Below are 26,778 nucleotides of genomic sequence, written 5' to 3' on the forward strand. Positions count from 1 at the left end.
TTCCCTTCACTGAATTTTTTGTTTCAGTGCTGGTTTTGGAGTCCTTGCATAGTCTTGTTTCCTTTCTCCATTTGCAGTGAGATATTTGGAAGAAGCCTTCTACTCTTCAGCAGTAAAATAAGTGTTTTGTTTGATTCAGTATCTTATTGCTTCTCTCCTTTTATGTGGTCTTAATAGATTTTAATGAATAAAAGCTGCAAGAAAGTTACAGGAAGTACAGTCCCTCATTTGCAGATCTGGATCATAAATGATCTTAAGAAGTTTTACTCATAGAATTTGCCATCTTCTCTGGGACAAATTCCAGGTTGTACAAATGAACATTTAGTCTTCAAGTTGTTGTTATTTGAATGAAAAGAATGGCATAGTGAATTATAATTCTAAAAGCACTGCAGGCTGAGGTGCCCATTTGAAGCCACTTTTTCAAATGAATTGGCACTCATTTTCAGCATTAACTAAATGCTGTAGTTCCTGATGGGTAAATAGGATATATAATTTCAACAGAAACAGTAACAATGAAAACTATGATAGCATTGCAGTACTGCTAGATTTTTTAAAAGCTGGTATTGTACAAGTAAATTGCATGTTTCAAATGATTCATGGGCAATCTTTTAAAATGAATAGAATTAGATATTTAACAGTGTGATCTGTACTAATACTTTCAAGAGTGATTTGTTTGTTTGTGAATTCACACAAAGCTGATGAATGCTGCTTAAGCCTCATCATTAGTTGTCACTTTCATAGCAGTTCACATCTTCAAATTGCTGTATAAACATAGCTAATTACAACTTCCAAAGTATAAATTAAATATGTGGTGGAGGAGCTGGAATGAATTTCCCTAAATTTTATAGTCTTGTTTGTCAGTGGATGACACTAATGTTAAAATACATTAGATCAGTTTATTGAATTTATAAATACATTTCATTTATTATCAAAACTGAAGAAAATATATGTTTTTCTCCTATGCCCATCTGCAAGGGACTTTGTACTCGAGGTACTCTTAATGGTACCTTAATGCTTTTCTGAGGAGTTCCACAAGGCAGTTACTTAAAACAAAAGGTGCCTTGCTTTTGAAGTGTTTAGACAGTTTATATTATAGTTCAGTTTGGAAGAATCTTTAAAATTTTAATGTATTTATTATGGTTATCCTAACCAGAGCACGTAGAATTTCTGTGTTGGCTCTAGTCAACTTAGTAAAACTTTTTTTTAAAGTGGAACTTGTATATATCAAATATGCATTCTTGACCATTGTTTTCAAATGTATTTGGAGGAGTTCTTTTAGAAGTGTTACTATGAAAGGAAACTTAAAAAATCAGAAGATTCAGGCCTGGTGTGTTTTGCTTTAGCTGTTATTAACTATGATTTTGGTCAGAAGAGTCACTAAGTCATCTATATGCTCAAGCAGCTCAGCTTGTAGAGCAAATAAATGTAAAATCATGATGTGTATACCTGTGTGGTTATTTTTTTTTTCTGTATCTGCAATCAGATTTCATTTCCTTCACAGCAACCCACAAAAACTTACCAGGTTTTCATGTGCTTTCCTGGTGCACAGTGGGGTGTGGGAGCAGCTAGTTTTATCATGTGTTTTAATTTGCAGACTTGCCTGGTGGAGGACAGGGCAATAAGATTGGCATGAAGCATACTTACAGATAAAAGGAGATCACAGAATACTAATTTGGTGCTTTATAGATCAAATACAAACCTTTTTGTAGTTCAAAAATATGTATTTTGAAGTTAAATTTGTGATTTTGTTTTTTCTTGATTTTATATAAATCCTAAATATTGTGTATCTCTGGGATGTATCATAAATATTCTAAATGCTATTTAAAATTTAATTGCATTTATAATTAGAATTATGTCTCTGAACATTTTAATGTTAATCAAAACAATCTGGGTATAATTAACATTTCTGTGTTACAGCCTCTTTTATATTGTGCTGGCTAAGGTATATAAAGGGATCGTGCAGTTACTTGGGTTTAGTGTTGCTTTTGATATTGCTCTTCCTGTCCAGGTTGATGTGTTCCTGAAACTACAAGCATGAGTTGGGTGAAATTTGCATAGAGCTATTTTGAAAGAGCATGCTAAAATGATCTAGTTAGTTGTAAGATTTGGAAATCAGTTTAGAAAGGAACATTTTTAGGGTTCTGTCTTTAGCAACTTAAATATAATCCCAAATAAGGGACATATGCAAACACTGTTGAGCAAAGTAGTAGAACACAAAATTACCTGAAATTTATATGATAAAATTAAACTAAGTAGAAAGCACTTGACAGAACAATAGCTTGTTAGACTTTACTGTAAAACATAAAAGCAGAATGGAGTTCTGGCAAGTGTGAAGTAGTGACACACTTCTGTGCCTCTTCTCTTGATTTTTCTCGAAGTACCCTAGGTCTGGAAAGTATTCATGTTTGCACTTTATTAAAACAAATCACAGTAAAATGTTATTTCTGCTGAAGTGTAGCATTCTCAGTAATTCAAGCACTATATATAAAGAAAGTTATTTAATGAAGAAAACAGTAGTTCAAGAACCATTACTGCTGATAAAACAGCTGGGAGGATGAGGGGGCAGTTCTACAAAGGAGAAGAGTGAAGGAGTTAATAAATCTTAAAAACCATACCAAACACATTTAAGTGTGAAGTGACCAGCTACTTCTAATTTTGGAGCTCATAAAAATAGTTTTTGCTGACTTTTGGAATAAATGACTGAATCTAGAACTATAGTGATGATGGGAAATACTAAGTTGCCAGATTTATTTTTTCTAAATTGGTAAAGTAGCTGCAGTATTTTTCTGATTCAGCCCTCAGATGTACAAGGGACTGTAGGAGCTGTCCCTTTAAAAGGGATCATTCTCTTCAGCATGCAGATTAATGAAGTGATGGATTTTACACTCTTCTATGGAGTTTTGTGCTGCCTTTCAGTCTTTCTGGTCATGAGGCTTCCCTCCCATTCTTGGCCACTGTCCTTAGACACTACTAACAGCAGGAATCAAAGGATTCCTATGTACTAATAAACTAAACCTGGGAATGTTCCTAGGAGTTGGTGCTTTATAATTTGTACTTTAGGAGGGTCCCTGGCAGGCTCTGGGTCTGTATGGTGTAACAATTCATAGGCATTATCAGAATGCTTCAGGCACTGTGAGTAGTTTGGAGGTTATGAAAGCTTACTGATAGAGATGTAAGCTGTTCCCTGCCAGCTGGCTTGAAATGAATGGGAGTGTTTCTGGGCACAGTTTCATTTCTTAATAGAGATGTAACCAGAGATTCTTTAGCTTCTCAACCTACATTGGCCTTGAACTATTTTCTGTGGCATACTCCTGGATATTTTGGAAATAAATGACAGGGACCTAAATGAACATCTCTCTAACCTTAAAAGAGGAGATGGAGGTGGAATTTTCGTTCATGTTCAGTGTAAAGTTTCCCACAGAGAATGACACCTGATGAGTTCCTTGGTGGAAATTTGATCCTATTTTCATCCCCGTTATGGTCAATTCCAATTTACATGTTCATTTTCTGTGGCCTTTTCGGTGGGAACGTCCTTCAGCAGGAGGTGGATGCTTTAGATTGTCATGTCTAGATTTGAATAATTTCCTTGGAGGGATCAGAGCTTCATGGGTTTTTTCATTATGATGACAGAATCAGAGCTAGAATTTAATCCTAGAATGAATGAGTTACAAATATTATTTAAAAGTTCAAGTAACAGGATGAAGTGTAGTCATGATGCTTCATGGATCAGTTGAACACCAGTCTGCTCGAGAAATGTGTTTTTCACCACATTTCAAGGCCTTCTTAAGGGAAGTGTGTTCTTTTTGCCAAGGTCAAGACTATTTCTGCTACAAGGCTTCTCCATATTATGAAATTTTCACAAGTGGTTGCCTCTAGTCAGTGTTACATCCTTATAGAAAGTAGCTAGCAATGCTTAGTTGGTGACTTAGCTCTTGTAGGACAGCTAAAATATGCAATGGCTAAAATATCAGTTAGCATATTGAATCTTTTGGATTTTGTGTATTTCAGAGGAAACTTACAGAGGACTTTAATCAACTTCTAGAAACTTTCTTTGATAGTTTCTCTCTGCTGAGTGTTTCTACTGCAGACCAAAATGCCTTTGGAAAATACTTGTTCAGTGTCTGTCAGTTAGCACATTGGTGATGATTCAATACCCTCTCCATTTTACTCCTGGGTAATATACATGGGCTGTATGTTTCTGCACACCTTCTCTATCCTGCACATGTCTAATGGCTTTACTACTTTCTTTAAACACTCCAGGAATTTGACAATCAAGGCAACCAGGGTAACTGAGGAATCATCTTGAGTTTAGATATTAAAAAAGTGTTACCTGAAGTAGTGTCAAATAACACTGTGCTTCTCTTTGTGTCAGCAAATAGTTTGGTGGAAGAGACCTTTCCAGAAAGTAATTGGTGTGATTTGGTTCACTAAACTTTAAGTTAATCTCTTTGTGATGTACCAAGCCACAGTTGAGACCTGTACAAATGAGTTAGTTTATGGATCGTGTGAGACTATATCCTCAGGGCTGTCTTCCAGAATGTGAAGTTTCATGAAGTCAGCTCGATGTCATCAGTTCTGCTCCAGAATTCTGTTGATTGAATTTCTCTCTGTGTGTTATGGAGTTTTGATCTGTGCTTTAGGCTGACTCACCTTCTGCACAGAATAATCGATCTAGTAAGGCAAATGCAGCAATAGCAATCTTGTTGGACAAGGCAGTTTTTCAAGATCCTGTAAAAAGCACCAGACTGCTGCATTTATTTCCAGATATTCTTCATTCTTTTTAGTATAGATTTCACTTGCTTTCTTGCATGGATGCTGAAGTGGCTTCTGGGATGAGCAGTCTTACAATGGTCTAAAATAAGAAATATCCTAGCTGCTAATAGGAGAAAGTACTCAAGATCTCCACATTCACCTATGTAGTAGAACAGACACCTTACCAAACTACTGTGCACTAAAGCAGATAGTCCAGATGCCAGGGTCTGAAATCAAGTCAGGTTTCACCTTTGTGATTTTCTCCCTTCACAAATGGAGAATTCCTTAGCAACACGGCAGTCTCACCAATTTGCAGTTTACATTGGTTTACTTGAGGTATGGTGTTCAAGATGAGGACATTCTCAGCACAGATGTGCATCGTTCAGTTAAGTGTGTTTTGTGTACAGCTTTGGCATTTTTGTGGAACCAGTATGGGCCTCAAAATTGGCTTAGAGTATGTTCTGTCATATTGAAAGTGAGCATATGTGACTCAGTTGTTATCTAACTTTCTATTTCACCATTTGTGGTGATAGCTAAATTACTTGGGTATAAATTTTGTAGCCAGAATGAATAGAAATTCCTGCTTCTGTAATTTCTCTCTTTGACTGAGTGGAATATAGTGATACTATAGCTCCGACCTCTGTCAGGATCTGTTGACTTTTTTCTGTGGTGGATAATATAAATTCTGGCCATGTGAGAAGCTAACAAAAGTCTGCCCAGTGTTGTCTCTTTGTATTTTGAGATTTAAGCATAAAGTATATTTGTTCAGGGCGATATTCAAAACCAATAATACTTGATTTTGGTAAAGTTTTGTATGAAGGAGTTTGAAAATCTCATGCTATTTATTGGGCTAATAGTGCACAAGGTATACATATGTATGTTTTCAGATGAGAAGTCAAAGATCAAATGCACATGGGGAGAGTCTTTGGTTTTTCCCAAACAACTACAAATACAATTGTTAGTGGAGGATCGAGTTGTTGCTATCCATGTTGTTTCCCCACATAACAAAGACAAAGGGAAGTTCTCCAATTAGCACCATTTTGGGAGTCATGTAAGATCCTTTTGTTTAATATTGTACCAGTCATTCACTGATTTACAGCAGGGCTTGAGGGGGCCTTGGCCCATTTGCTAGTGTGGTTTAGTGCAGTGTGCGTGTTCCTGGCTGTGCACTGCCAGAGGGGTCCTGTTGCTGCACAGCCTTCCTGTCCAGATCAGAATTCCATCTGGAGCTAACTGGATAGACCCTGCAAAGGTGTAACAGAAATGTCTTGCAGTTGGTAATATATTCAGTGCTATCCTTGTTTCTGCATGGAAAGTTCATATTTAGGCTTAGATTTTTTTTTTCCTTCTATGTTTGAGAGAAAAACTTTATTTTACTGAATCAGGAGTGATAAGCATTAGTGAAAGTGTACTCTGTGCTAGAGTTTTTGGGAGTCTGATTCTTCAAAAGACGCTGTTAGACATGAATATCTTTTAAAAAATCTGTTGTTTTACAAAAATATTTCATTAAACATTGCTTCTAGACAGTTGAAGAGGTCTGTTAACAAAATTCTGTGGATAGCATTGAAGACGCTGTTTTTTTCATAAAATATATTACAAAGCATATTTTCTTATCCTTGGTATGCTGAAAAGTGTGCTTGAATTGCAGGTTTTTTTCTTTGCTCAAATATTGGACTGAGTTTTTAAGAAAAAAAAATGAAAAGCTGGATAGCATTAAATCTTCCTAATAAGCAAGTCTCTCTTCCACTTAATTTGTGCTTTTGTTGTGGCTAACAAATAATTTGCTGTATGGGTTTTTCTGTACACCATTGATAGAATATACAAGCTTGTCATCCTAGTGCGCTGGAAATGCTACACTCAAATCAAGTGTTCCTTTCTGGTTTTGTATATCCTCACCTGCTCCTCACTGTAAATCATTGAGATGTCAAGAGCAGTGATTAATTAAGCTGCACGTGCAAGTGCTTTTTTTCACCTGTCAAGTAGGAAGAAAACTTACTATAGTGAATTGTGTGATGCTGTTTAATGAATTTCTTTTTTATTCCAAGATCTGAGGTTTGCAGAAATATTTTACAGTCTAATTTTTATTAACATTTCTGTATTAGTGATATGGTGTGTTTGGGAGCTATGACTATTCCAGATTATACTATAGGAAGGGTAAGTAGTATTTAAGGCCCTGGGAAGATAAAGAGTCATGGTCCCGAGTCTGCATGTATTTTTATCTCATGCTAGTCAAATGTCTTTAAGCTGTCCTTTTATTTGAATAAACCAATTAATAGTACCTATCAATTTCTTATTTATATTTATGTATTGTAATATAGATGTAATTTTATTGGAATTTGAAAAGCTTGGATGTTTTTCACAGTCTTTAGGGCAAACAATGAAATTAAATTGTATAGTGATCTTAATCTATTATTAAAAGGTCCTGGAAAGGAAGATTACAAGGTAGATTCAGGTTTTGAATCAGTTTTACCATTGGTTTAGCAGCGGGTGGGCAGGCAGATGCCTGCTCAGAGTAGAACCTATTGCCATTTTTCACCATTGATAGAGTAGCCTTTCAGAGTCAATGAGCTCTGTCAATGTGAGCTTGTCAAGGCTACAACTTCATAGACCTGAGAGGCGGTTTGAGAGGTCAGCCCTTTTCAGGTTTGCTGTGATGCAAATGAACTTTAATGCTTAAACAACTATTGGAATTTTTATGTCTGCTCCTTGTTCTTTTTTCTTCACAAAGTCATTGACGAGACATTCAGTGCTTTTTAAATTGGAAGTTGCATTGTGCTAAAGACCTAGTACAGATTTACGGAGGGCTGAAAGCAGTTAGATCATGTTCTTTTCATGGTGCGATTAGAATCAAATCGATTTCCCTACAGCCTTCAGCATTCAGATGGCAATTTTAACAAAGCTTGGGGGCTAGACAAGGGACAAAACGACTGAACTGAATGTTAATTACACTCTGCAGCCTTATTTTCTTTTGATTTGGAGCTGACTGGCAACTAAATTAACAAAAGTGTGACCATAACTGCTGCCCTATTTTCATTTAAAAGGAGAGCAGACTCTAAAAGGCTATCTTTACAAAGAAACAAGTGAGGTCTACTGATTATTGTTAAAGGGCACTGTCTTTAAAAACATAATAATAAGAATAACCCGAAAATACTCAATTTCCATTTGATGTGATAAATTAGTCACTGGTATGTCCACCTTTTGATAATTCCTTGGCTTGTGATATTGAAATAAAGCATAATAAAAAAATTGCTGTAATGAATGCTGATAGATAGCAATGATCTAATTTTTAATCATGTGACCACAGTACGTGCTTAGCTGTGTTTCCCTACAACTGCTTCAGTATTAAACTAGAGGATGTTTGAAAACCAAGATGTTAATATTTGTGCGGAAATGAACAATTTGTTGTCGAATTTTTATTTTACTCAGACATTTTTGTTTCTCGGACAGCATTGAGTTTGGTTTGTTAGGGTCCATTTACTGTATTTTGTAGGAATAACAGCAAGATGCTTTCTCATCCTTTCCCCTGACCCCGCTCTGCCTTGTGAGGAAGCTGCAGCTGCACTAAGTTGTATTTGATCCTTGTCATTGCTCCGTCCTTTTGCACCTGCAGCTCTGTTGGTCTCATCTTAACACCTGGCACCATGAATTATCCTCTTTTTATTCACTGTCTGTAGCAAATCCCATTTAGAGCTAAGCAATATATATTCTGGCAGTCAAATGACCATAAATGTCACTATGTATTTCTCAAATGTAAATATAACTGAATAATTATACTCAAAATGCTGTGAAACTTTGCAGCACAGAGCGTCCTTTAATTCTAGTATGCGTAATCTTAAAAAGCTGTGCAGAACAGCTTTCTGGATTCTCTGTCTGAAATGTCAAGTATGGATGACACAGGCAGTAAACCTTTCCTTTAGAATCCTAAATATTGGGTTTGCTCTCTATACAGATCACAAACTTACTAATGCTTATTTGGGGAATATACTGTAACTTTCTGCATTTGGTTTTTCACTCTCTAAAATCTGGATGCAAATATAACAAAAATTCCTCATTTATTTAGAGTACTGTGTATTTGCACTTGACATACAGCACTGCAAAATAGTTTGCAACGTTTGTGAATTTATATGCTGACCTTAGAAGCAGTACATTTAGATCACTGATCATAGGGGAGCAGTGCTCCTGCTTTTTATACTTAGATCACTTTGAAATTTCTGTGAATTTAAAGTTAAAACTGCCATAAAAACCAGAGAGCATGCATATCAACAGTTTTTGTTCCAAAGTGATTGAAGGTACTTACTCGGCTATCACAATAAGTTGTTTCTGTTCTAGATACTTTATACCAGACAAGTTTTGATCGTACTATAGACCACCTTGTACTCAGTCACTGTCCTGTACCTCTCTCCTTTTCACACAAAAAGCAGCTGCAAAACAAAGTTTTTCTAAAACCAGTCAAGAGTAAAATTCTTTCTCATTTGTCTTCCAGACACGAAGATCGATTGAGAAGTTATTAGAATGGGAAAACAATAGGTTATACCACAAGGTGAGTGCCGCAGGGAGCAGCTTCGTACTGTTGGAGTTTGAATTGCACAGTATGGAAACAGATGCTTTTGTTGAACGAAAAATATGAAAGGTGAACAAATGGGCTAGTCTGTGTGCTGCAATAAAATACAGCTCATTTTTCTTCTTTTTCTTTCCTCCTTGTCTAGCTGTGCTTGCATTGGAGACTAAGCAAAAGGAAATGTGAAACGAATAACATGATGGAATATGTAAGTTAAAGGGCTGTTTTGTGAGTTTCTCTATTAAATGATCATTTATTTTGCTTCTGATCTTATTCTTTTCATGATTATTAATCAGTAAAGGTGTCAGGAGCTTAATCGCCTGAGTGCAAGGATTTTCTACGGTTCACAGATGCATGGTTTCATGTGCAGGACTGATTTATAAAGTTATGAATGACTTGAAAACAACGCTTCACTGTGTTCTGAAAAATAATAAATTAATTGCCAAGATAAAATAGCTTCAACATGTGCTGATGGAGTGTGAAATTTTAGATGCTGTATAAAGAATAACCACAACTTTGGTTACGCAGCAAGTCAGATATGGCTATTTTATATAATGCTAATCAAGTCCAAAAGTATGGAAGAAGACCTTTCAACTAAGCTGTTGGAGCTTAAGAAACCTTTAGCTCCTTTTTAAGATTTTAACCTTTAAACCTTTTGTAGATTTTAAGTGCCCCTTACCTCAAGTATCTTGAAAGTATCTTTATCTCCAATTGGTGTCACTAAAATATTTTCAAGTCAGTCTCTGGAATTTTAATATGCTTTAGTTTTTGGCTGAGACTCCATAAACCCATCTTGGAAATATACAGTGAGAAGTTGTGTGGTTTAAAATTAACTATGTCCTGCATAGGATTTCAGTTTATTTAGCTTGCAACTTGTTCTTTTTGATGCTGTTCTTATTTCCATTTTCAATATATTTTGGATGTACATAGGATAGGATGAAATTAATCTGATAAAATGTAAACAACATTAGAATTTCCATAATTTCTTTTCATGCTTTAGTAGTTACTAAAGGCTGTAGGAAGGTATGCTTTTTAAAAATAAAGATTATTTTTGGAGAAACATATACTGCATTAGGTCTAACTTATCTGTGATCTTCTATTACACAATACTTTGTCTGTTCTATAAAATAACAAATCTATAATGCCTATAAAATTTTTAAATGTGATTCAAAATTATATTAAAATTATCTTTATCTTTTAGTCTTCTCCTTTTCCCTGCCCCTCCACTGGATCTTATCTCTTGCTTGAAATACAAGGTCTTCAAAAAGAATTTTTTACAGAATGGCTCTATTCAGTTCACTGAATAAGTACTTTATTGTAAAATTTATTCTACTGAATCTTTTAGGTTGGATATATGGGTGTGACTGAAAATGGAATAAATCAAATTTCAGAAAATAGACCTAAGCTTTGCCTAAATGAAGCGTTTGCATTTTGCTGAAAACTTTATTTTTCTACAGGAAACATTGTCAAACCCAATGTTCTGCAGATTCAATTGGAAAAAACATAATGTGAGTTTGTAAATACTATGGCCCAGCAACATTTACAGATGAATATTCATTCTATCAAATATAATTTCAAATTAGTTGACCTGCTTACTGTAATAATATATGCATGGGCATATAGTTTCACAGGATAAAGGTCAAAGATTTTATTTTCAGTTTGTGAAATGTCAGATATTATCTTTGGGTATATTAATGAGAAAATTTTTACAAAACCTCAGTGTGACATTTTCTCGCTTTCAGTGAACTGATTTGCTAGTGTCTTTAAAAACTGCCCCTAATATGATTGTGATTTAATTTTAAATAATAAATGCCTATCCTCAACGTTTTGCTAAACAGATGATTAAAATCAGACTTTTGTACCCAAAACTTGGTACTTCACCAAACTGAGGTTTGAAATGCACTGTAGTAGATGACAAATCAAATAAATAATTAATCAAATTAAGAAAGACAAGTTAGTCTTGTACCTTTGGCATAAACACAGTGCTTCAGCTTTACTTCTTGCTCCCTTTTTGAAAACTTGCCTGAAAATCAGAAGCCCTGGTATGTCTACAGAATCCAGTGGTTGACTCAGGTCAGTGATCAGTGGATTTTGAGCAGTTTGCATTACTTCTGAAGATCAGTCACTTTTGAATATCTCAAAAAATAAACTTACCTACCTAATTTCAGGTTTTGTAATTCCAAAAGTACTTGCCTTAGAAATAAGATTGGAGACTTTTATTTTCTGAGGCTTTGTATGCTTGCAAAAATAGAAGTCTTTATTTTCTAAGCAGCTAAGTTGTATTCTCCTTTACAATCACAAACATTGAGAAATAATTTTTAACTTCTTAAAAAGGTGAGTTTCCCTTACAAGTAAATAAAATCCTTATTTATGTACCAGATGGATTTATTTGTTTATAAATCAGATCATGCTGCTGTGTTATGACTGTCTCTGAAGAAAGAATGTGCACAAGTCAACATTTTCTTCAAGCTTCCTATTTAAAGAGGATAAATACTTGGATTGTGTTCTGGAATGAACCCTATAGTGTACTTAGCTGGGAAAAATGCAGTTTAAATTTGAATTGAGACCATAAGAATAATCACACAAAGCCATTAGTCAAGTTCTTGTTAACTACTTGAACATTTGTAGATATGGGAGCTTTGCAAAAGTTGATACACTTTTAGAATCCTGTGTTAAGTGGCAACAATTCTGAATTAAGTGAAATTGGAATTGTAAACTAACTTTTTATGCATTGTGCATTCAAGCGGTTTGTTAGTTTATTTTTTTAGTGAATGCATTTATATCTTTCCCCAATAAATAAATTACTGTATAATAATTCTTGAACATAATTACTTCAGTTTGTGTTTCATATCAGTAGGCAAACTTTTCGAGTTGAATTTTTTTCCATGAGTATTGGTTTTCAACCCCAAACCAATTATCATACATGACTTTTCTAATGGTCTTCTACCTGAGACAAATGCCATGCTTTTTGTTTTTTATCACAGCTTGATATACTAATTAAAAAAAAACCAAACCCAAAACCATATGAATTGTAATTGTGATAGATAATAGGATTGCTGCCATCTTTAATACATTTTTTTTTCTTTTTGTACAGGTCATCCTTATAGAATTTTTACCAAAGACACCGATTTTTCGACCGGATTAGCATTCAATTTATTTATAGAGACTTATTCAAGTATGTTGTCTTTCCAATGGTGCCTTGCTTGGTGCTCTCCTGGTAGTGACATAACTTTGGTTCTACAGAATCTTGTGGTGGTTTCATTTGGTTTTTGTTTGTTTTGGGTTTTCATGTTTGTTTGTTTTGGTTTATTTTTTGTTGGTTAGTTGTTTTCTGTGGTTTTTTTTTTAAATAAGAGTATGTTCTAAGTGTATTTGGTCAAACTCTGCAAAGTAATTTCATACAAATGTTAATTACTACTTAAGTTATTTTTACTTTTGCTACTTCTGTTTATTAATGTATCTTGATTTTCAAAGGAGTCTTTTATATGTGTGCGCGCGCGTGTGTACATATATATATTATATAAATACACAGCTGAAAATGACATACAAGTGAACAGGTATTTTTTTATCCCTATATGATACAACTGGTTGACTGTACCTTGTGTAAATTCCTTTAGTCAATTTTGAAGCTGCTGAAGTTGCTTCTAAGATTTTTGGAAGCTTCTGTCAGTGACTAGTCAATTGTAAATACTTTTATTTCTTTTTGGGATATTGACTAGTCTCTTCCAGCAAAAGGAGACAAAGTTCTTTTTGAAACTGTGATTTTTGGAATCCAGATATTGTTAGTAGAAATCTCTATGCTTTTCATGAAGAAGTCCTGTCAACTGATTCTGAAAAAGTTTGGCTTTAAAAAATTAAAAAAAAATAAGGCAGCCAAGTGGAATAATTTTACTCAGACTAAAAGAATCACTGAGAGCATTGCATGCATCTGGTTAGTAGAACTCAAGATCACAAAAGTATATTATTATTGCATTTTATAATGTAGCTGTTTTAACTCAGTCAATTGCCATGTGCCAGCTTTATTCATGCTGTTTACCAGATCTTGTACACAGGGGTGCAGAAGGACTTGTTTTAGTAAAACTTAATTGCCCAAGAAAACCTTTCATGGTTGTTTTTTTTTGTTTCTTTTAAAGCCACAGATGCAGGAAAAAAGTTCCTGAATTCTTGAACAGTACAGTTCCAGATGCAAATGCCATGTATTAAAGTAATCAAAGTAAGGTGCACCGGGCAACCTATGTTTAAATGTGTTAGGCAGTTATTTATTGCACCCTTTCTTTTGCTCATTTTAGCTTACAAGATTTATTTTCTGCACAAGTATAAGACTTTTTTTTAACTGGATATGTGATGTATGCTTGGGTCAGGCCAGTTGTATTTCATTTCTTCTGATTATACTTTAGTTTTACATATCTTCACACATAGCTTTTGGGGTTTTTTACTTGCAACTCTCATAACTGTAAAATTTACTTAGGTGTCTGAAATTACTGTACACAAAATTGATGTAAGTTAAGAACATATTCCTTGTACAGTTGTGTTAGCAAGCAATAATGTGAATATATTAAAAAAACAGATATACTCTGCTTAATATTTGTATGAATGAAAAGTTGATACCACTACAAGAATAGTCTTCTCTTTTTAATCTTTTAAATATACAAGTTTTATTTCAAGGTAATGTATTACAGGTACCTTGATGCTGTGAACTATTTTTCTATGTCTTCAAAATATTTATTCTCTGTAAAATATTCCCTAGTGAGTATTATATTCCTAAATTGTCCACAGTGGGAGTGGTCTAGAAAGTTTTAAGTTTTCTTAAATCTAAGCCTTCTATATCTGTTACCAAAATTCATCTTTTGCACAGCTTTCATCTGTGGATTCCTACTGTTCACTTTGAGAATAGCTCAGCTATGCTTTTCATATAAGCCTACAAGGGTGTTTCTTTGACTTGACAGAATATGATTTTTCATAAACAAATCCCAGTGTTGTGCTGGCCTCAGGCATCTGAGTGCCACCCATGCTTTCTCTACAAAGTAAATGCTTATAATTTTCTAAAAATCAATTTCAACCTCTTCTTCAGTACAAATCTGGGTCTGCTGCCCTCCTCTCACCCAGAGGTATCAATTGTAACCTCAGAGTAGAGTCAGCCTGTGGGAGCACAGAAACCTTACATTGATGGCAGCAGGGACAGGGGAGGTTGGAGGTGCAGAGGAGAGGTTGGAATTGAACAGAAGTCATAACTGGTGATAAATACTTATGACCAGAAATATAATTGATTTATTTTGTGTCAGTTTTCAATAAAATGAATACTGGACCACATGAGGCCTAGATTTTATAAAAAATTTCATTTGACTAGAATTTGTGTCATGGATGCAGTTTTCCACTGAAGTGGAAACCCATCCCTTCACTCTAGTGGAGGATATGGCTTCTGATATGTTCATAGCAGCTATTTGCCTTAGTTTACTTCTCAAACTTCCCATAGTATGTTCTGTCCACATCCACAGCTACCTTGCCAGCAGCACCCAAAGCCAGGGACAGTAAAGCTGCTTCAGGTGTGATGTGTGCTGAGACCAGAGCTGTGAACAGTGTGGCTTACAGGTTTACAGAGTATCCCATTAGTAAAGCTTCCTCATCAACAGTAGTGATGCTTAAGATCTTGTCTACTTCTAGGTGCATCAGCAGTCATAGGCTTGGTTAGCAGGCAATTCTATATTATACCTGTGACTTTTTCTTTAAGAAATAATATAAAGATCCAAAGTAGAGCTCCGAGCAACTAAAAAGTTAAATTCCTTTGTAAGGAGGCCAGACTTACTCCCTCAAAAAGTATTTTGGATATTTTATTAATACAAAGTCTCTGACTTAAAATATAATCAGGAAATTTGAGAAGATGCCTATATCGAGAGATGAATTTTCTCTCAGAAGTGGTACTCTCCTGAAGAAGTAGTACACTCACCTAGTAAGAATGTTACAAAACATTTTCATACAATCCTTTTCAATTCATTAATTATAGTGACGGAAATTGAAGATGGCAGGAGCTTTAATCAACTGTTTAATGCCTGTGGCAGTTGTCAGGATTTTCTTTTGATGTTGCTTCTGAAATACTAAATCTATTTATTTTGATTGCTATTGAGAAGATAATATATTACCTTTTTTGTCACTTGGCAAAGAAGAAAATTGCAGTTTGAGCAGACCAGAAGCTGTAGTAGGACTTCCAGGACACAGCCTACTCTTTGCTAAAATAACTATTACATTATACTAACTTGTTTAGCTTCTTGCAACTCAGCAGTTCCTACAAATAAACTTACCTATTTCGAATTTCCTTGAACAGTTAAGTTAGGTATCAAGTTGATAATAATAATTTAGCAAATTATGCCTTTTTCATCTTTACCCTGCTGAACTAATGGTGAAGGCATCAATAAATCCCTGTGAGAGCTAATTATTAGTTTTAGATATAGTTGCCTTTAACTGGTGAATAAAGATTTCTTAATTACTGTCATATAATAGAAACAACTTATTTTAAATTTTTTAGTCATAGGTGGAAATAAGTTCTGAGGGAGAAGGACTTTCTCTCTGACCCTACGTGAAAAATTCTGAAGAGCTCATCTGCTGTTAAATAGTTGTGACTCGAAGTTTATATTGGGATTGACAAACTTCACCAGAAATGAAAATGTTTATGGAGATACAGGAAGTCAGTACATTTTTTTGTAATAGGTCAGTAAGATAATTTTAATAAACTATTTATGCAAATCCAGAATTTCCCATGATACTTAAACCCCCAAAAAAATAGTTTGTAAAAACATTTTACAGTACTTAGATGTAAATTATAACCTCTGATTCAATTTGTTAAATTATACGTTTTTGTAATTCTCAAGACCATGATGTTTAAATGTAACACACTGTCTCTCAGACACAGGCTTACTTAAAAGTCAGTTTTAATTTTTTTTTTTCTTAATGTCATTATTTAGCCCCAAAGATTGTGGGGAAGAGCTTTAAAATGCAATCTGTACCTGCTTAGAAGCCAGGAGCCAAGGAAAAAGAACTTGTCTTTTTTCCCTTCCCTCCACCCCCTACCCTAAAGTCTTAATTTTAAATTGGTCCCCTTGTTTTGTAGCCCTAGTTTATGGGTTTTGAGCAGCTGGCAATAATGCAAATTGTCCACCAAAACCCCCATTTGAATTCTGAGCAGTTTAAAGAGATCACTTTAATTGAAGAGGTGAAAGACTTGTTAAGCAAAGAAAATCCGTGGTTCTTTTAAGTTCTCCCAGCACTGCTGTTGAGTAATTAAAATAAGGATCATGATGACCCTACATTAGGTAAAAATCCAGATGATTTTGTGTAAAAGAAACACTCAATTAGAGAGATTTCAGAGCCTCAAATGTCTTGGATTCACAGTAGTGACTTATTAAGGATAAGTGGCGCTGGCTACTTTTGTACCTGTGACTAAAATAATTTATGTTGCTCTTCAGTAACCTTGCTTATGAAAAGAAAGCATTTCAGAAATCTATATTCATCACTGCTAATTTGGTGTAATTTCTGTGCTTCTCCCTATAGCCATGTTGCATTTCCATGACAAACAGCCAAGTGTATGATCATTATAATGCCTTTAATAGCCATATTGTAGGTAGAAATATTAACTTCTCAGGGACTAATAAGAAATACAAACTTGGAATTAATGAGCTGAATGCCTGTCTGCATGAAGGCTTACTTGCAAATGTCACCCTAGGAACTTGATTGTAATATGCATGACCATTATGAATGTTATCAATATAAAGTTATGAGAGCTTCTTTTACCCTGTATTACTAGGCTGCTAAATGTCAAAGTTGGATAAGGATAAATGAAGGGGTTTTTTTCTGATTTGGATGGAGTGATTCTTTCTAATGGTGCTACCTTCTTAACTCCTGTGTTTATTCTTTGTAAAGTTTTCTCTGTAGGCTGGGTGAATCAGGGGATACTGGTGTACTAAGAAAACACTCTTATTCTTCTTAAGAAAGTAGAATAATTTCAAGGGGCAAAGTACTCTAGAATTGAAAAAAAGTCACTGCTTAAACCATGCATTTATTCTTAATTAGATATTCATTTGGACTGTTTTGTTGGTAACAGTACTTTGCAGTTCATTACTTTTTGAACTTTCATCTTCCTGATATGTCAGTCAGTGTAGGCTGAATTAGAAACCATGTTTGAAAGATTAAAACCCCCTGATTCCTTGCATGAAAGGTCATATGTTGACACTTGTGCTGATGTATATATGTGTCCCTACCACATAACACCTGGGTAATATACATTTTTATGAAACTACATTTTACTGGTTTCATGGAAGTTGTCCTTTAAAAGAAGTCTTCTGGTTTGTTTAGCTCATTAATATTTCATTAAGATTTATATTCTTGAAAAGGGGTTCATAAATGCTTGGCTCTTCAAAATACAACAGACCGGTAGGAACAACTTAGGCAAAAGATGAAACATAGGAATTAGGAGAAGCAACCCTGAAAAGATTGGACTTGATGATTAGGTTTAGAGTTCTGTGAGTATGGCAGAAAATAGTTTTGAACTGAATGAAATTATATTGAATGGTGCAAGTTAAGCAAAAGCTAGCAGTCCATTTCAGTAGTTATGTAGACTGTGTATTAACTTCTGTTCTCTTTTTTGTTTTGGTGTGTGATTGATTTGTTTTGGTTATGCTCTAGTTGATAGACAATTCTGCTATCATGTAGAATAATAATGCAGAAGGTAAGCTTCCTTCTAAACTCAGCATCTCTTCATTTAAAATAGCCAGACCAAAATGGAATTGCTGATGAGAGCTGCGCTGAGTGCAGAACAGTCTTTTCCTAAGCTGGAGCCTGTAATGCATGACTAATTGTTTCCAAAGAAAATTCTTGACCTGTCCAGACAGCTCCTGTCATGTGACAGTATATCTAAGGCCCGCAAGTAGGATCCAGTTAGAACAATTTATGTTCAGGTAAGTAAGACTTTTGTAGTTAATTGTAGTTTTTATGGAGAAGGGAACCATTGACAAATGCTCACTTTGAGGGAACAAATAGATTTATTATGTTTATTGAAACATGCTTTTTTCTTTGTTCTTCGCTCCTCATTTATAACTTAATAAATGAAAGTTACTTTGCTTCATGTTGAAAACTAGACTAGTAGTCAGCTGAATACTTTTTTGTTACAGTATTTTAGGTTTATGAATACATTTTTTAAGTCATGTTTAGAAATGTTTCAAGAAGTCATATCCTGATACAATGTAACTGATATTTTTAGTGGCTGTATGTTTAAACTGGTTTCATTGTGCTGATATAAATATCTAACTCATCCACTCCAAGTGTGTATCTCTGATCCCTTTATGCTAGCAATAGGCTTTCTAACTTGTTAGGATATGCAGTGTACCTACTGGTTAATATTGTCAGTGAACAGTTTGGTTCAGTGAGATAACAGGGAATGTGAAAGTGGTTCCTGATTTGAAAAGTCTAACCCAGACTCTTTTTTTCATAAAGGATGGAGTCTGGCAATCAGAATATGAACTCATTGCAAACATAAATTTGAAAGAGAATAGTAAACTACAAAGCAGTGCCTAAATATTGTGTGCTAAACTAGACCATGTGTAACTCATGTTGCAGAGAACTGAAAAGAATTTGCAGAGACTTACATTGGACTGCGTGTGCTTAGGAAAGACCTGTTAAATGTATGAAGCAGTTATGGTCAATAAGTCACTGAAAAGATGTTACCATCAAGAGGGAAACTTAAACCCCAATATTTTGTAGTATGTTAAAAATCCATTTCAAGCAGAAAATGTGTAAGCAATAATTTAACCTAAAACTGGAAATTAAAGAAGCTGCTACTTCTAGAGAGCCTTGATGTTAATTTTGCCAGTTGGGCATCTCTCCTCTCACAGAGTTTAGATAGATTTGCTGTGATTTCCACTATTGTAACATTCCTCTTCAAGTATCCTAAGTCCAGATGAGAGACGCAAAGCTTAGAAGCCAGCACTGTGTTTACAGTGTGCACAGCTTTGGGAGGAGAAGATAGGAATTAAAGGACTTCTTTAAGGCTGCACAATTGTATATATGCATATTTAAGAATATTTAACCGTGTCTGCTAAATTACTGAGGCTGATCTATTGTTGACTTATAGAATAATATTTAATACATCAACATTGGTTTTTCCTGACCTGACCCGGAATTGGAAAGGACTCCAATATAACTTTTTTTAAAGCATTTCTTAAGTTGTATGTATTATAAATTAATAAAATAATTGTTTAACATACCTTCTAAGCCTTACAGTTTTTCATCTGTGTTGGGGGGAGGGTGTGGTAGGGAGAGGAAGAAAAGGAAAAACTTGAGGAACTGCTGTATTGTGCAATGGTCTCATCTTACTTCCAGTTGATACTTTTACTCTAAATGGGGGGGGTGGGTGAGAGGGGAGAGAAAATTATTTTGGTAATTTAGGTGGCTCTAGGACTGGAGTTACCAAATTACAGGCATTGCCTGCTGTAAGTGTTTCAAACTGGTTTTTCATTAGGTCCACATTTGGAGTTCTTTAAGCTTTTCAAGCCCTAATGATAGTAGGATTTATTAAAAGTGCTATCATTATGGTTGAATGGCGATTTTGAAGCTGTGTCTTTTTTTGAAGCTTTTATGTTTTATTCACGTGTCCTCTAGTTGGGGCAGACACCACCTATTCAGGAAGGAATCATTCCCATCCATGCAATTCACGTGTTTTTCAGACTATTCAATATGAAATGCTGGTTAACCTGAACCTTATGAACAAAAACGAAGTCTGTGCTCTCCGCCGTGCTGAGGATGGCCTTGGTTCTCATCAGCCGGCAGCTTTTCCTTGCATGAAACGTTTTAAGCTCGTTGGTTACTCTAGTATGGCAGTCTTGGCAGTCCCTTTACAAAGTGCATGTGTATAATGTCTCTAGCATGTATGAGAGGTGTGTTAGACATGCTCATGTCCCAACGTGCGGGTGGGGAGGGGTGCTCCTGCCCGGCGCTGTGAAGCATTCCGGGTGTTGTAATGTGGGCTTGCAAAGCGGTAGATACAATGTTGCTGAGCAGAAAAGCGCACGATAGATTTAATGTAGCCAATTGTGTACTTTTGAAAAAAAGAGTAACTGTTCAGTGTGAGTTAATTTTGGATTTTTTCAGCATCTCTCTTTTAGGCTTTGTGCTGCATTCTTCTAGACAAATGCGTATTCCATGTGGGCCACTGTTCTGCTAAATGCTCTCAGTTCTCCTTTTGCAATCAAGATTATGTTGCTAAGGAGATTTTGCTTTTATTGGTGCCATTGATTTGTGTTAATACGTTTTGAATACCTCTCGGTATTCTTCCGTAGACAAGGCCAAAAGAAAAACTTCCCTGAGTTTCCCGATTTACATCACAAATGGAGCGGTGGTGTAATGAAGCCGATATAAAGTGGGCAGTTGAAAGGGAACTAAAGAAGGGCACTCAAGTGAGAAATGAAGAAATGTGCCGAGAGCGGTCTGCGGGCCGCCTCCGGCCCAGCTGCGGGAGCGGGAGCGGGCCGGGCCCGGCGCCGGGGCAGGGGGACAGCCCGCGCCTCCGGCCGCCCGGACCACCCACTCGCCGCGCCCCGGCCCGCGGATTACGCGCGGCTGCCGCTGCTGCTGCTTCCGACCGCCCCGCGGGCACGGCGGGCCCTCCCGGCTCCCCGGGGCACGGCGGGCACCGGCGGCACAGCGAGCTCGGCCTCCGCAGCCGTGTCCGCACCGCCCGTCTTCCCCGTGCCCCCCGGCCGCGCCCTGTGCCCCGGCTCCCCGCGGCTCTGGGATGGGGCACAGAGAAGCGGCGGCCCCGCTCTATCCGTGCGCCGCCTCGGGCAGGCTGAGCTGGCAGCCTGCGCTCGGGCACTCTGGCTTTGTGGCGCCCTTGGCGAAGGGCTGGTGGCGCTTTTTGGGCACTGCCTCATCTCTGCGAGCCTGCCTGTCCTTTAAAAGGAAACAAACAGAAGAACACCGCCGCCCTGAAAAAGCAACTCCACCAGAAAAAGAAACAAATAACAAATCCCCCAAACTAGGCCCAAGAGTTTAAAAAAAAAAGATTAACTTTAAACCACCCAAAGCCCTTTAACCTCGTGTTCATAGATGGCTCCACTGACGCTTCAGGAGGACTTTAGGTCTCCTGCCCTCATGTACAAGGACAAGGACCTCCGTTGCCTGCTCTGGCTTTTCTGCATTGCATAGATAAGCTCCTGAATGACTCAAAGTGCAGATAGCTTATTTATATGGGAAGATTATTCAGAGAACATTTACACCAAAAAGCCAAAGAGCATTCCCATATTCCAGGGTTTGCCATCAGAGAAATCAGGTAGTGTAAAACTCCTTCCCTGTTTGATGCCAGGAGAGCAGGGAAGGTCTGTGTCTGTCCACAAACAAGGTAAAGGAGCAGTTTTTATATGTGCAAAGCGCAATGGTGGTTGCACATATTCAGAGATGAGGATTTCTCTTACGCAGCCCCCTGGTGAGATGGGAGGCAGTGTGAGCACTGTGGATGAGCTGGGATGGTAACTGGTGTTAGACCTCATTTAGATTTTGGTCTTCGCCAAGATAGAAGTGACCCAAAGTTGCAGATTCACGTGGCTTCTGATTCAGAGGAGCGAAAGTGATTTATATATAGAAAAGATTGCTCTGTCTTTTGTGTCAGGACCAGCAGTCTCCTTTATGATATATATTGCTTATTGTGAAAATGTCCCATTGTGTTTGTGAAGGCTCAGCTTGCTTTTTCACATTGGTCAAACCAGAGGTCTTTATTTGTAGTGTGTTGATCATATTGCATGTAGAATAAACTTTGTCTTGCGTTTTTGCTCTCTGCAGTATTAAGCTCCTTCCAGGAGGATGAGAACAGAGGCTTGCGGAATGGATGGGAGTAGAACTCAGCCTCTTTACTCATTTTTGAGGGGACCTTTTGCAGACTCCAGGTGTTAAGTGACTTCTTCCTGTTTGTGTGCCTTTGAAGATCTGGATCTTGAGTAATTTTTAATAAAATGAGAGAAATAAATAAGATAACTATTCTATCTGAATGATGCAAAAATCATTTTATCAGTGAGTCTTACTCAGGATTTTATGCCGGTCTGGTTTAATTTCACAGTTGTAAGTGAAATACTTCATCATGTTTCCAGAGTGTGTGCGAAAATGCATCTCTAGTTTGTTTTTTTCATAGTTTTTGCAACATACGCTATGGAAAGGGCCTGTTTTTATATGAGATAATGAGTTTTGAGGTTAATGAGGATAAGGCCCAGAATTCGTACTGTATTGTGTGCCATTGAATATACAGTAGAAACAAATTGAGAAGCAGACACTGTTTTAAAATCCTCTTTCATTTAGGCATTTTGTTTAGCATTCAGAACACAGCCACATTACATGATTAGCTGATTTTAATGACTGTCCTCTAATCAGTTAAATGGAACTATGTGAAAAACTCAAAAAGATTATATTTATGGAGACAGTCTGTTTACATTGTTACACTTCAGCTAAAAGGATATTTGGCGTGTATGATAGAGCTAAGAGAAAAATGTTGAAGGCTAAGGAAAACTTGAAGACAATTGGATCCAGCCCATTCTTTCTCTCCCCACAATGCAAGCTCTGATGACTTAGTATTTTAATTAATGTCAACCCTTACCGTCAGTGCTCATGGGAACAATCATTAAACCAACACAAAAACATTTTAAATGGCTGGCAACCTACCAGATACTGAGCTAAGCATTCCCATGGTAGAGTGGATGGTTCCTTAGCCAATTCTGCACTGGATGAAATAAGTACTCTAACAGTACTGGCTCGAAAGGCTATTATTTTCATATTAAACAGTGCAGTATGGTTTCTAAATTCTGTTATTAAATGTTTTATATTTACTTCCCAACACTAATATCAATGTTATTTATATGGATGCGGTTGAACTTTACTCTCTGTTGTTACTAAAACTGTTTTTTTTCTTTTTCCTTCTGTTCCCCCCTTTTTTGGTTTCCTTGCTGCTAAACCAAAACCATATATGTTTTATTTTTTCCTCTCTTATAATGCACATTATCAGATACAACCTAAACCAATAACTGGTTTCCAATGTAGCTTAAAAAACTGCTGGCCAAGTGAATTTTAAAACTGGAAAAATGGTGGATTTTTGGTTTTGTATTATGTTACTTTGCATGGTAGGAACTGGGTCGTGTCTCTAACTACCTGATAGATACTCCATTGTCCTCACCGCTGCAATATTTTCTTGTCAAGTGTACTAAGTAGCCTGGTCTTGCTTATTCCTCGAAGGTCTTTTTCCCTCCTCCCATCCTCTGTTTGCTGTTTGCTCAAATTGTTTAAACGTGGAGCTCAATGACAGGCTATTAGCGCTGACTGGAGCCACACATAATGTGGCCACATGTTGTGTAAGCTTCACAACTTGTCTGCTAATTCGCCTCAGGCCTGACCTGAAATACCCTTGCTATTCTAGCTCTTAGCCCTTCCCCAGCACAGACAGACACTCGTGCTAACTCGTAGGACACATTGGTGAGGTCTTTGATGTGGGGCCAAATCCTGCCTCGCTTTGTGCCAAAGATTGTGCGCGGCAGTCGGTGAATCTCCCCGATGAGGAGGAGAGGACAGATCCAGCTGTGCTGTGAGGATGGAGATGAGGATAACTCTTCCTCTTCTGGGGCAACCCATCAGGAGTGGAAGCCCACAGCTGAAGAACATTGGGCGGGCAGTGCAAGAGACGCTGCCCTCCTCTGCCCACGGCTCTGTGAATCCCACCGGTGGATCGGTAGGGAAAATACAATTTCCATAGGAAGTCCACAAGCTGTGAGGAAGTAACATGGCAGGAGAAGCCCAAGCTGGCAAGCAGAGGGAGCTCTCTCTTTCGTGCTTGTCATGAGGCTCTCTGATGCCACTATGATGGGTACTAAAAGGGGGGGATATTTTAGTTAAATTGGGAGGGGAAAAAAAGAGCAGTCCATGTAGGAAAAAAGGTAATGATACTGAAATACATACTGAGGAGCTCAGAGAATGTACTCATTAGAAGAGGAGCTTATTGGGCAGTAGATAGATGAGCCTAGAAGGATCCAAGTCCCAGAACGTCAAAAGATTAATGCAGATGTATAGCACTGGTATCCAAAACGGAAATTAATTGGAGAAATGGATTTCAGGTTATGATATTGACTACAAAGAAGAGTGCTTGGTAAATTAAGCAATAGGACTGATGGGTTGATGTGGCTGATTGGAAAATTAAAATATATAGGGGAAGCCTTAAAAAGGCAATGGAATCCTCAGCAACAGTATATAAACAGTGTTTAAATAGACTGTAAAGCAATAGCAGACTAGAAAAGGGGAATATGAAAGTTTTGGGAGTGTGGAATTTAGGAGGACATGGAAAAGTAAAGTTTAGTGAGAATTAGAAAATTATGAGCAAGGAGCACTGAAAGAAAAAGAATAAATTTGAAAGGCCAGAAAAGAAAGATTTTACAAGTGAAAAGGGGAGAGTTATGTGAATTAAAATCATGGGGGGAAAAAAAGTGACGTGGTAACAGAGAAAAGTGGGGGAAAAGAGCAGGAGAAGTGTACACACAATGCACAGTCTGTGTTCATCTCTTTAGAAATACCTTTAAACCTTACAAAATGTGGACACCTTTGGAAACTGCAAACCCCAGGATCACAAGCTCTGCTTTGGTGTATCCATCTTCATCCTATAGGACGAAAAATTGGGACGATCTTTACCATGCCCATTTTGTGAATGCACTTTCCCACTCATGATTTTTAAGTTATAGGAAGAACTCGCACCCCATTTATTTTTCTTTCTGCAACCTGTCACCCTGAAATACTTCCAGTGTTCAGTCCCACATGTAGCTCCAAGACTGAGACCCACAACATGCTATTTTCAGATCTTTGTTGAGCTTTTCCTCATTCACAACCTGAATTTTCTGACTCCAGGAGATACAAGTAGCAGGGGAAGATACATTTTACCCCTAATAAGCTGCTGCAAACATCTTCTTCCATTAAACTGGGATTTTTTTCCTGAAGATGAAGGGTTGTTTTCAGAAGCACTGTAATGATCTAAGGGTTTTTTTTTTTTCCCACTTCAATTCAGTTTATGACCCATATTACAAATGTGGGCTGTAAAACCTTCAGTTGTTACAATGTCCAGAAAGTTTCTGGCAAAATCATCATCTGTTTCATAAAGGTGAAATTTGCTGCGGACAGATGAATTGCTTTTCTAGCTGAGGCATATAATTAGACCAACAGAATTTTCATGTAAATTCCTCCCCTGGGAATAATGAACAAATATACAGAATGCCATGCCAGACCATGGGCTAAGGACAGATGTTCAAAGGATCTCAAAAAAATTGAAGCCAGGCATATAAAAACAATTTAAAGTTGATGTAAGCAAGTCTGTGACAAAGATTGTCTTTCCTTGAAATGTGTGTACAGAGTGCACAGTGCTTTAATTTACATAGCAAATATATTTTCTCGTTTATATAATAAAGCTCAAAAGTTTGAATTAGAAAGGTAAGCTTGTTTCCCTTTGTGCTGTACAAATATGTGTGCTAAAGATGGACCTTATTTCAAAGAATGTGCAAGTAGTTAAACAAGAGAGGCAAAGAGAGAAGCTGAATACAAGCAAAATATCTTGTTAGTTCCCTTAGAAATAATGGTGCTTCTTCATCATTTCCCCCTACTCATTTCAGCCTTGCCAAAACATGCCCTGCCTGTCACAACTGCATACCAAGCATCCTCTGTCACCCCCACTGCAAGGGTTTAGTTGGGGGGGAGGTGTGTGTTAATCAACAGGATTCTTCTGTTTTTCTTCCCTTCTGAAGAGCGATTGTCTTTCTCAGGTCTGGTATGAATAAAAAGAAGGAGTAAAATCAGCATAGCTGACAGAAAAAAAAAAAACCAAAAAAAATAACAACACTCCACCTAAAGACAGTTTGGGTTTCTTTCCAAAATACAAGGCATCCCACCCCGGAAAAGTTTTACTTCTGTCTAGTAGCATATAGATGTCCTGCTTTTTCCCATTCAGGTTAGTTGAATGTTAAAACTGATTTTCAAAGATTCTCTTTCTTTCAGTGGAGAACTGACTCAGCATCCCAACAACAATGCATTTAGAGCGGGCATTAGTTTTGAAAATGTTGTTTCAACTCTGTGAGAGACCATGGCAACAAAGATAGGATGAAGACCTTTGAACAAATCTTTGAATACTGTTTAGAAGAAGGAGAATGGATAGGAAAAGAGAGGGAAAGAGAGTAGGATTCATTTGCTTCTTAGTGATGCTACCATTTTAAGGGGCACTACTAATTCCTATAATAGATTTCACTCCTGGGCAAAGAATGCTATGGAATGAGTGCCACTTCCCATTGAGATAAAGTCTAGGCTTGTACTGAGGGTTTTTTAGCCCATGTTTGTTTTGACAAGTAGATTCTTTTGCTTTATCTCTCTTAAACAAGAGAAGTTTTAAGGCTGAAAGATTTGAGCCCTCTGAGAAATCAAAA

The 26,778-nt window shown here is 36.8% G+C and overlaps 1 protein-coding gene across 2 annotated transcripts in view; it reads left to right on the top strand.

Annotated features, from left to right (window-relative positions):
* CHIC2 (cysteine rich hydrophobic domain 2) overlaps positions 1-19,559 on the top strand; it is a 30,820-nt gene extending 11,261 nt beyond the window's left edge. Inside the window, exons 4-6 of one of the 2 annotated variants that reach the window (XM_063157263.1) lie at positions 9,236-9,292; positions 9,459-9,518; positions 10,768-12,347. In XM_063157263.1, coding sequence (XP_063013333.1) covers positions 9,236-9,292; positions 9,459-9,518; positions 10,768-10,830 — 180 coding nt within the window. In that variant the 3' untranslated portion in view covers positions 10,831-12,347. Of the gene's footprint in view, positions 1-9,235; positions 9,293-9,458; positions 9,519-10,767; positions 12,348-12,404 lie in introns of those variants that run through there. The other variant, XM_063157264.1, reaches the window with a different exon arrangement.
* Positions 19,560-26,778: the final 7,219 nt, after the last annotated feature.

This window comes from Melospiza melodia, chromosome 5 (assembly GCF_035770615.1).
Source record: "Melospiza melodia melodia isolate bMelMel2 chromosome 5, bMelMel2.pri, whole genome shotgun sequence".
Taxonomy (NCBI): Eukaryota; Metazoa; Chordata; class Aves; order Passeriformes; family Passerellidae; genus Melospiza; species Melospiza melodia.